Below are 12110 nucleotides of genomic sequence, written 5' to 3'. Positions count from 1 at the left end.
CAAGCTGAGAACAGGGTGCAGAATACCCTGGTTCTGGAGGGATGTGCCAGGATTCCCTCACAGGATTATAAACAGACCATTTAGTATTTGCAGTGGTCAAGAAAACCCTATTAGGAAAAGATGGCATCAGCTACAGTAAGGATTCAGCACTTCTGTTCCTCTGAAATCGCAAAATATGGCAACTGGGAACAATGTGGAGATTTAAAATCATCTGTATGTGGAAGGGCTAAGTTTCAAAATCTGATAACCCTTTATACCCGAGAGCTCTTCCCTTAAATGCACATACTTCTTCTGCACCTGAAATGAGATTTTGCCTCTTCCTCTTTCCTGGAGGAGTGACATCACTGTTAGCTGTAGAGCACAACTACAGAGACAGCTTTCACTGCTTAAGAAGAATCAGGAAAATACAGGGATCTAAAAAGCCCAAAATACCTCTAACATTTCCAAGAGTTTGAATATTACAGGAGTGTACAAAAGCTTTCCAGTGCTCCAATCTTTTGCTTGGACTTTAAGACTTGGAGATTTGTGTCTAGGTATTTCAATTATCTTAAACCCCAAAGGGTAAAATAAAATCACCAGCCCTTTTCTATATTTTCATTCACCAGTAGTTATTTCAAGAGACTAAACGCCACTGGGATTCAGCAGTATTCCAAGTGGATTGCAACACTGGAAAACAGCACTAACAAGTCAGCTTCGCTGATGCCAGTAACCCCACCCAGACCAAGGCAACTACCTGCCCCTACAAAAGGGCCTCTCGTACATACTCATCCAGAATTTTTATTAAAGACCCTGACTGCAATTTATGTAATAAATCATTTAGGGCAAACAAATGCTGACTGGTGATATTGAGTGGCTACCAGGCAACAGGGACTGAAGTTAAAAAGAATGCCTTCCTCCATCATCTTTGAAGGAAAAAACCCAACAGTTTATAAGCTTTGCAATTTCTCATCAGTCACTCATCTCTCAAACCGTTCATAGAAAACACCAACAAACTGTGCAGAAGAGTAAGAGACAGTCTTACTATAAAAACAGGAATAGGACAAACTCTTCCAAATATTCAAAAATATCAAACCACTTGAATTTATACTACTGTTCTTGATGGCTGCATGAGGAAAACCAAAAGAATCCCTCTGTTGAATGGCACTCAATGAAGGAAAATGTGCAGCACTTCGCAGAAAGGTGGCTCGAGACAAACAGGGGAAAGAGGATCTTGTGAATCCAAAGATAGAGAAAAGTTCAGATGTGAGATTGACTCCAATGGGAAAATATTCCACAAGAAAGGGTACAGAAAATGAGCGGTGATAACGCATTTTTCTTATTCAAAATCATGAAACAAAGAGGTCTAAATCCCAGCACCCTTTCAGCTTCTGAGGAAACAAATTCCATGGAAAAGACACTGATAGTGGCAGCTGCAGAAACTTTAAAGGGAACAAATTCGGATCAGACTGCAGGTTTTAGCTGTGTAGGAGAAAATCCGAGTGAAAAAACCCCACAACTCAAATCTCTGTAAATTTGACATCCATCTTTAAAAATCGCTCCCTGTCTCTATTAGCATAATACACTAATGATCTAACAAGCTGGAAACACTGGTTTTAAACTCTAAGTTCAATCAATTCGAACGAATAGCACTCAAGAGAAATCAAGTCGCTAACACAGCAGCATAAGGAAATGAAGTTATCTATGTTTTCCATGCAGTTTCATGACAAGCACTGGTCTTTTTGACCACAGCTTGCGTGAATTTTAGGACTAGAAAAAGAAGATGAACTATTGCTTTTTCAGAAGATGACCACAATCATGATCGTAAATACTCTATTTCTAACTACAACCATCACCTCTTCTCTTTCACCATGTTAAGCAGGACAATAGCTACAAGTTTTTATTTCAAAAGTACTGATTACTGTAAAAATACATTAAAAGTTACTACAAGCTATAAACAGAGCTATATGATTTATGTAATATTACCAGTGATTAGGGCCACAGCCATGATTTCATAAATCTCCACCTCCTTGGAGCTGTGGAAAGACTTCTAAAGAAATCGTGGCAGAATACACACATGCTATTGTCTTCTGAAACCCAAGGGCAATCGTTTCCTGGTGCGCACGCTTCCTTACAAAAATCCAGTGACACCAGCAAATTAGGGAAAGCTGTTTAATTCTTCATCTATGGTCCACAGCAAATCATTCAATATTTGGTAAAATGAAGTGCTCTGCATTGTATTCTCCAGGGACTTCTTGCTGCGTGTTGGTCTCGTATGCGTTTGTTTGACAGACTTGTTTGTGTCATTCAAAGTCCTGAAGACTAGAGCTGTGCTTCCTGAAGTTAAGCAGAGGTCAAGTTGAGAACCTCAGCGTGAACTATGGTGTCAGAATACATCATGAAAAGGGACCTTCTTCTGACAAGCATTCTAAGAGCAAATGGAAGAAGTCAGCTCATCTGTAATCAGAAAGTTCAAGGCAGCACAGTACTTCAAAGAGAGGTCAGTGTCTGACCAGCGGACGGGATCTCAGCATACCTAAATGCTCAGAAGGGGAGAATTCTGCGCAAGCTGATCAATCTGCAAGTGTCTACTGTAGTATTAGATCAAAATATTTCCTCTGCAGACCATTTTGAAGGTCAATCATTTTTCAATTAAAACCAGTTTGGCAACATGCAGCATCAGGAAAATCACGTTCTGCACCGCTTAAAATCAGAGCGATGTCATTAAACAGCAACATTACCTTCAGTGCTCTCACAAAGAACAAAATTATTCATTACAGCTACCAACTTCTGATCACTTTTCTAAGAACGTAACAGAATTCTGGTCTTGCATATCTGATGGGAACATCTCCTCCACAAAAAACCCCTTATTGCTCAAGATAAAACCTTTGCAGCTTTCCCAATCAGAACAGACTTAATTCCTTATCAGCTTAATCCTCATTTCTCTCCATTTCCAAAGAAAATGATCCATTGAAAGTTCAGTGGTACAGTTCTGAGATAGAAAGGGATGCAAGGAAGAATTTTGTGGAATATTTCTCACACAACTCTGCTCATGATTTATTTATGGACAATTCTAACAGTTAAATCAAGCTTCTCTCAGTGCAGTAGATGGTAGTCATTTTGTGACTGCACACTTTAGAAAGGTGATATTTTATGAAAGTGTTTTGAGTTTCGAAGCTATTTTTACACGCCTTACATACCTATTTTACCTTAAGAGACAGCACGTTTTAGTGCCATTTGCAGACATATCAAGAACATCTAGTAAACAGAGATGGCATTAACCCAGGGAAGGTTTTCACAATCTGCTAAACCTAGTGCTATCTGGAAAAAAAAAAAAAAAGAAGCTACAGACTTGCTTTACCTGGCAGTAGTGTTCTATCAGTATACTCAGCCTGCTTCCACAATTGCATGTCAATACGTTTTATAACTTGTGTTCTCCAAAACATGTATGTCAAGTGAACACACTTCTGACACATCGAGTCTCACTCACTCAGCACTGAGCATCACGCCCCCCCGCCCCGCTCCCTGGCCACTGCATCTCTCACATACATCTGTGACATATTGGTGTGGCTTTTCCCCACTCCATTAGCCCACTGTCCAAACCCAGCTGGCTGGTGTGATTCATACTGTTCTGGACAGCTGTGGCTGCTGCATCAGATCGCCAAGTAAATAAGAGGCTGTGGAGCTGTACTAAAGCCAAGGTCTGACACTCAAATTAGATGAGAATGATGCTCTTTTGCCAGAAATTACCCTCTGCAGCTGCAAATAACATGTCTTGTATGCTCCCATGTACCTCCTGTCCTGCAGGCAGGCAGCGTCCCAAACGCAGACAAGAAAACTTCAAGAGTGGAAGTGCTCATGAATTCAGACATATGAATTACTTAATTTTTTAAAATTGCTTTGGAAAGCAGCAGTATTTATCACCCGTCCACATCCAGGATGACCAGCTGGTGAGTATTATTCAGCTTTCAAAAAGCAGCCAGTATCGAGTTAAAGAAATATTAAAGTCAATGTGTCATACCCGACCTCAATTTGCAGCCTGTTAGAAGAAATAACAAGCAAACTCTACGCTGTTGTCTTTCCTCTTTTCTCCTCTCCACCAGCACCCCCCCACCTCCTCCACCTTGCTGCTGAAGTCCCCAGAGATTTCACTCCAGACAGAACAGAAAACGTTCATGGCAAAGGTGGACTTCAGTTTATCACTAGGGAGAAAGTACCAGATAGGAAGTCAAGATTTCTACCACGAGAACATCAGAATTGTGATCTGAATTTTTGAGGCTGCAAAACAGAGTCCTTTTGTAGCAGCCCTGGCTGAATGCTCCCTTTGCACTTCAAGCTGGCTCTTGTTTCTCTCTGCTTACTTTCGGAGCTCATTTTTCGAGTGGACAATTCCGCATTATCAGCCGAGGCTTTGAACACGGAGACTGCAAGTACACCAGCGCCAGTCACAGAGGCATTGCTGGAATACTCTTCTCTTCTGTACTGATGCTTGAATGTCTCACACCGGATCTGATGAGATCATTTTAGAAGTGGAATGAAATTATTCCTGGTAAGGTGGAGATTAAATGCACATCATCTGTTGCTGGACATCTGTTTAGGTTAATGCCCTCAGTATTCCTGGTGTTTCTCAGTAAGTGGAAATAAAAGAGTTTAAAATAGCATAAACCAGAAGAGAATAAAAACACTGCATTTAATTAGGAGAGCTACTGTAAAAAAATTTACTGTAAAAAAATTTAAACTGTAAAAATAATTAATCAACTAGAAATCAAAGCAATCACCACTTAGACTGAAAAGGAAAAACTTCCAATTTGTTTTTGCCATCTCAGAAGTGACTGATCACCACTTAGCATTACAATGGTATTCCTTCAGAGTAAATTACAGACTGGTTTCTCCTTTCTTCAATCTAAAGAAATAAATTTATTCCTTCTCAGCACTCCAGAAATGAGCTTTGAGTAAACTAGTACAGTAGATAAACAGATACTCTATTTTTTTTAAATAAAAGTCAGCCATCAAGCTAAATGAATATAAATAGTACCTACAGAGCTTCCCCATTAAGAGACAAAGCACAGACAGCTATCAAAGCACCACCAACACAGTTACTTAGAGAGTCTCTGACAAAACAGACAGCTCTCCTTTAGCAGATGACTGCAAAAGGATGGGGAAAATACCCCGCTAGTTTCTATTTAAACCTCGTTTGCTAAATATCCTATAATGACCAGGGAAGAACAGTCGAAACACCCAAAGCCACTCCTCATCTCATAGAATCCTGATTACCCGTAAAAACTTGGACAGCTGCTCTAATTTTTGGGGTCATTATAGAATTATAATGCTTACTTCTACCGGCATAACCCATGTTTGCTATAGGGTCTGTCTGCCTGAAGAACCCAAGGCTGGTAACGTAGCCGAACAGTTAGTCAGTCCTGGACCCATTTTTGCACTCCCAACACTTTCTGAAATACTCCGTTCTAGCACTGAAATTCATTGCAACTGTGCTGGTCTCCATCCAAACACCCTCTGCTGCTTCTGAGAAGAGAAAGGGAAATCCATTTCACTCCCCGTGAGTTACGGGAGACTGAAGAACAATACAGTTGTCTTTTGTTTAAAAGCTGACATACTTTTCCACCCTTTTCCACTTAAGGCTGAACTTTGAAACTTGGCATATACTTTATTACTCCTTTTGGACGATGTCCAAGACTTAAGTTCAAATAAGAAACAGGTTGAATAACGGAGTTCAGTGACTGAAAACTTCCTGCAAAGCGTGCATGAACCCAGTATCTTCAAAATGTAATTCTCCCTCTTCCAATTATTGCAACAAGCAAACTCCATGCCCAGAGCATCTCAACAGCAGACTCCTTAAAATCGGGGGGTTCCAGACCAGAAGTGCTGCAACGTGATATATAGCCTCAGAGTCCCCAGCACCAGGGGCTGGAAGCGTTCCTGAGGAGACGGCCTGTTCTGTCAATATGAAGTAGTGGGGACACAGCAACAGGATTGTTTTATAAGAGATCAACAAGGAAAGTTTTAGAGTAGCACATTTTACCTCACGATTATAACATGCTGAGGACAAGCAAACTACAAATTACCTGTCAATGAAGTTGCTATAACTCATTTAAGCTTCAGTAACTCAACCACATGCAGTTGCGTGCTATGTCCAGGAAGCATCATCCATCTCTCAGCAGCCAGGGAAACCCAAGTGTGCTACATACTCAGACAATCTCAATTCCCTCCTGAGGGGCACGTTTGCCTTAGGCTTTCCTCACACCACAAACATGGTGCAGCCGAAAAACCAGCTGCAGCCAGTGATCTAAATTGTCCTTCAATGCTCTAATCTCCAGAAATTCTTGTTCCTGAAGCCGAAAGGACTCCTCTGCAGAATAATTCATTAAAGAAACTACAGACACTGACCTGTAATTAGCTCTCTGACTTCCATGTCATTTGTTTTTCGCAATAGTCTGATCAATGCGGGGATCCCATCACAGTTCTTTATAGCCACCTTGTTTTCATTATCCTTCCCATAGGAGATGTTCCTGAGAGCCCCACAGGCTTTACGATGGACCTCTGGCTTTGGATGATCAAGCAGGCCCACCAAGATAGGTATCCCTTTAAGGTGCCTCACGTCCTTTTTGATTTTATCATTCTCGTAGCACAAGTGCTGTAAGTAGGCTGCAGCGTTAGACTTGACTGGATCGATAGGGTGGCTGAGCATGGCAATTACTTCAGGGAGGTCAGGGTCCCTCCACCTGGGGTCTTTACGGATGCTGTCAATAGAGGGGGAGCGCTTCCCCAGACGGTCAATACTAGCCATGCTTCCTCTCTCTGGCTGTGCCAGCGGTGCTGCGTAGCCACCATGAAGGTAAGGTATCCTCTCTTCAACCATCTCTGTCTCGATGGGGTCATCGTAGCCCCTGTAAGAAGCAACAGTCCCAAGAGAAAGAAAGGGGGAGGGGGGGAAAAAAAGGCACATTTAAACACTCTGTACCTGTGAGTCAGTATGGAAATTTCAGCTGTGAGTAAACCTTTTAATATCACAAACGTCATTAGGGGCTGCATATTTACACTTTCAAGTAATTTATTTGTACTACCTTGAAAATTAGCTATAGCTGAGCACTCAGCAGCGATGGGACTACAGCGCGGTGTTTGTTTGGCCAGCAATGAAACGATGACAGGAACTGCAAGTCATCCAACAGATTTCTTTAATTTTGTTCACTTAGCAAAACAATTATGATAGAGCTAGATTACAATTACTAGGAAGTAGTGAGCTTCATTAATGCTGCTGCTTCTGGAACAAACCAAAACTCTAATTAAATGCATTCAAGGCCTGGACAGAGAACACGACACATTTCTGCAAGTCTGAGAAGTTTCGCTACACTCCACGTTGGTGCTTACACAAGTACGCTGAACTCATCAACACACGTAACAGTGGCAAAGATGATGGAAAACCTAAGTCCTGAATCTAAGCGAGTAATTAAAGTCTATCTTGTACAGAATCATTTGGAATACAGGGAAGAGCCTGATGGTTAAGAGACCTGGCTCCAGCTTTTAACAACAGAGTAACTGGCTGGACGTCCAAAACAAGCCCAATTCTCTGAGCTTTCCTCCCCAGATCAGCAGCGAACCTGGATGTTAGATGCTCTTAAGATAATTTACAGCACTGGAATGTATGGCATCCACCTTGTTGTGCCGTAATTCACTGTAACTGAAGGGCAGTCACAACCAGGTAATGCACCTACTTCGCTATTACTGTCCTCATTCAAAAAGGGCAAAAGTTACAAACACCACAGTTGAAAAATCTCTAACACAGAACTTTCTCACACTACAAATATCCATATTCTTAACATAAATAAATCAGTATGTCTTTAACAGTCTCTCCTTGCAACTATAGTCTTTAACCTTCCAAAAAAAAAAAAATCCGCCTCCAACTTCCTACAACTAGCTGTAAAAGACGGAACATCTCTGTAAACAGTACACAAGGAAAGGCATTTACAGCTTCAGCACTTGTTTTTGAGATTCACTGATATACTTCATCCCTTATTCAAAGTGACACCTTCCAACCTCCATAACGTGCATCGTTCATGCAGGGGAGCTCCAGTGGATGTGCTGTGCACCCATCTGTGAGATAATACGTAAGTTCTTCAAAGAAATACAAAAATGGAAATGCGAAACTTGCACACAGCAACCCACTGGTCACAAATTCTTCAGTTTTAAAGGTGAATAAGCCCACAGGGCAATAAGGCGACTTCACCTAACAGTTGTAATTCCCACCAACACTTCCACCTTGCAACCTATCCTCCCCCTTGAGCTCTGCCCCAAAGGCTCACACCAGATCACTAACCTGGCTGCGAGGATGAAGAGCTGAGGTGTCCCACTGGAGAACTCAATCAAAATTCCAATTAATTCCAACATTTTAAACCTCAAGTCTAGAATTTTCTTCTTCATCCTTCCTTCCCTCTAATATTAGCCTGAACAGATGTTAACAAACTGACTTCTCTCTTTTTTTTTTTTCAGAACAGCAGCAGCTTTTTGTCTTACTGCTTTTTCCTGGGCAGAATCTCAGCACTGCAGTTATCTCAGACAAGTAAGTAGTTCTAATTGCTACAAAATGATTCTTAAAATCTTTAAGTACTTCTGATGTTACTGAGCACTTTCTGATGTCATGCTGAAGGAAGTATAGACCATTAGAACTCAAAAAGAAAATGGAGCTTGCTGTTATCCTAAAGGGACTGCTAATTAAACTAGACTCTGGGAGGAAGAGCAACCGGAGGTGGAGACTGAACCCAGCCTTGTACAATTAACGCTTTTAATGTTAAAAGCACCTCTACTGACTTTAAGTTGCTTTAATTGCAGCTCTAAACCATAAGCTGAATGAAAGCACGAAAATGGGCCAGTATCCAAAACTCAGAACGAGTCTGAAGAAGTCCTTGTATCGATGCAGTTATTTGTGTATGTATAATTCAGTACTTGTTCTACACAGTGATTTACAATGTCTGGACAGCTGTTGTATCTTCTGTAACAGAACAAAGCTGTCTTCATCATTACAAGAAAGTAACAACACTGCAAAGATTTACTTTTGTGCATGTACAGAGGGCAGAAGCAATAACAGAACCCCTTAACTACTACTCCTCAGACAAAACTCTGCTTTTACACACACAGATTTGGAACAACCAGCATCAGAACTGCAACAAAAGCTCATTTCTCAAACTCATCCACATGTTAAATTCTTATTGACTGCACAGAACAAAAGTAGCAGAAGATTAATTTTAATAATTGCTCTCTGCACAGCTGTTGCTTGCTTGACTTGGTAACTCGCAACACGGTGTGTCTCAGTCCAGGAGCTGCCCACAAAATAACTATACACCACCCCGATTACACCTGCACAATTAGGTTTCTCTTTCTTTCTCATCCATGCAAATATACAAAGATAATTATTGTCTCGGGATGCAGATTGTTTGCATTATTTCCACAGAGCCTTCCAAACAGAACCACACAGACGGGCCCATCCTCCTCATGCTGTATCCTCTCCCCTGTGCCACAAAAAGCATCTTGGTTTCATCACATTGGCCCAGAATAAAACTTCAGAGTTAGGACTTTAAAATGCAACACTGTCACGACAAGAAAGAGGACCAGATAACTGCTGCACCAACAACACTAACTCTTTTTTGGTCAATCATTAGTTACTAAATACAAATGCGAATACCTGAAGAACCAGTCCCAACTTGCTACTTATTCTAACAAAGTTTTTTTTAAAAAAAGAAGGGTTTTTTCTTCTGTTGTTCTGATACAAAGCTACTGATGCACCAGACAGCCAATATGCTTTGATGATCCTTCTCTGATGAAATCTCTGGGGTGCAGAGCTGGGGTAGAACAGGGTATGGGCAGATGCCGACTATTCCAGACTGCAGGGAAAGGCTGCATTCATGGGTACAGAAAGCCGCAGATGGCTTAGGATGAACCACACAGGTGGTGGGGGTGGGGAGGGCAGCATTGCTTAGAACCCACCAGCTATTGCTCTGTGGTGAAGTGGTGACCGCAGCACATTCTGCTGGCCTCGTTCCCACAGCAGAAGCAAAGCATCTTCAAGGAAGAAGACCCTGAACTGTAAGTGACTTTTAACAACTACTGGCACTATCACACAGTTCCAGTCTTACCTGAACCATCACTTATAATCTGAATTAATTCCTGTCAATCTCATTCTGCTGGACCATCTCCTTAGTGGAAAAATAAGATTGCATGTCTAACGTGACCATTTTAGTACACAAAGACAGCTACTTTGAAACAAGACGGTGTCTCTCAAGTATGTGTAGAGAAAGGACGAACACAAGAAACACAGCTGCTGAAATATGCCCATGTAGGTCAGATCCAACTTATCTCTAAGATGAATCAGTGTCAAGAGCCACTGGTTAATGCACCAGTAACAAAACCTGTAAGCCTACCTGTCAGCAGAGATACCACCTGGACACTTGACCCTTCAAGACCTTGAATAATTATTTAGAAGTCCGAGATCCTGGTGTGAACTTAAGAGCTGTACAATGGTCTGGCCAGTTCAAGTTCCATCTCCCCTCCTTTAACAGGCAGCTTGGGATCAGCGAAATGCAGACTAGGCAAAGAGTGAAGGAGTTAAAAGCAAGTATCAGGGAGTTAAAACACACCCAGTTTCTGCAGACAAATGAGTAAAATCAGCAACACAGAGAGAGTGAGAGTAAAGAAATCATCTCTGAGTTTGACTGGTGGGGGCCAAATGTGATTTTTCATCAGCAAAGCAGCTCTGCTGGAAAGGAAAGCCACTTGACACAGAAGGACTGATGAGAGCTTCAGCAGATACAGTCATCTGTGCTCAGGAGGCCAAGAGCTCCTTACTCTTGGGACTGAAGAGATCTGGTAGTATGCCAGAGCTGCTGACGACCAGCGTGCTGACAAACAGCCTTCCATCTGTTTGTAGCAAGGCAGCTGAGTTTTTAGGAGGCTGTGGGTCTCGCTAATCACCTCTCTCAGGGAACTGATCAAAACACATTCTAGCATAGATAAAACTGGGAGAGAGCTTGTGGATTTATCATCTTCCTTGTGGCTTCAACACAGGCACATTTGAGTAAACAGGTGAAGGATTTACACATTTAATCCTCAACAATTTATACAAGGGCTAATTCATCACAGTTTGCAGCTGGTATCTGCTTAGGAGAAAGACCAGAAAGGCTTGGGATTTCAGGAGGGATCTCTGCGCCAAACACTGAAGAGGAAATTGAAAGGCTTTGCAGAATGAGGTCCTACTTTTCCCTGCCTCTGTTCCCCAACAGGAAGATGCACAAGAGGATTCAAAACTGGACTGAAACCTCTGCTGAGACAAGTCTGAGTTACGTACCCAATGGTTAAAGTACTGAAATGCCCTTAACTGAACCTCGTAAAAGCTGCTAATGGATGAGCTGACTCAGGCTGCTGCCTGCCACATAAAACTCTGCCATACATCAGGCTTCTGCTACCAGAAGATTAACAAACTGAGATCAAATCCACTCAAAGGAGGAGCCTCAGAAAAAAACAAGTCTTTCCTCAAGTGACTGCATTTTTTTACTTCACCTTGCTTTGACCAGGCATGCCTGTACACTCCTGCCCCAAACCAGACAACATCCCAATGTCACTTACATCTTGGAATTACAGGTGCAGTGGTCACGACACCGAAGAGGTCTATCCACAGTGAGAGGTATCTCCCCAGCCTTAAGGGCGTCCCAGGGGTGCTGCTGTGAGACCACTCCTGGAATAGCTGGAGTCAGGCCAGAATGCTGACTGCAAGTTCATCTAACACATATAAGCCTTTGCGTTTTAGATTGAAAGGAGACGTCAGAAGTAGAACGGGACCAACACGTACGCGACACTGATATTCCCACACTGCCTATGTGTAACAGAAGCAAGAGAGACCCAGTGTCAGTTACTCTAAAATCTGTCTCACTTTCTACTAATAAATGAATAAGTGAAATAAATGAAGTGACCACCAAATATAATTTCAGTCTCTTAGATCAGGTTTCTGACATAGAAAATTCTGTTTTGTTGTTGCTTTAGTCAACACTAAAAATTCATATACATCCTAGTCTGGAATAGTAACACTGGCAACAATTGCTCCAGAGTTTTTAAAGAGAAGTCCCAGGAAT

General features: G+C 41.8%; 1 protein-coding gene across 1 annotated transcript in view; it reads right to left on the bottom strand.

The window, feature by feature from the left end:
* ARVCF (armadillo repeat gene deleted in velocardiofacial syndrome) overlaps positions 1-12110 on the bottom strand; it is a 95141-nt gene that overhangs the window by 61692 nt on the left and 21339 nt on the right. The window contains exon 5 of the mRNA XM_010133270.1: positions 6382-6881. Coding sequence (XP_010131572.1) covers positions 6382-6881 — 500 coding nt within the window. The remainder of the gene's footprint in view (positions 1-6381; positions 6882-12110) is intronic.

Source organism: Buceros rhinoceros, unplaced genomic scaffold (assembly GCF_000710305.1).
Source record: "Buceros rhinoceros silvestris isolate BGI_N320 unplaced genomic scaffold, ASM71030v1 scaffold8503, whole genome shotgun sequence".
Classification (NCBI taxonomy): Eukaryota; Metazoa; Chordata; class Aves; order Bucerotiformes; family Bucerotidae; genus Buceros; species Buceros rhinoceros.
The sequence above is the reverse complement of the archived record's forward strand: the minus strand, read 5'-3'. Positions and strand labels throughout refer to the sequence as shown.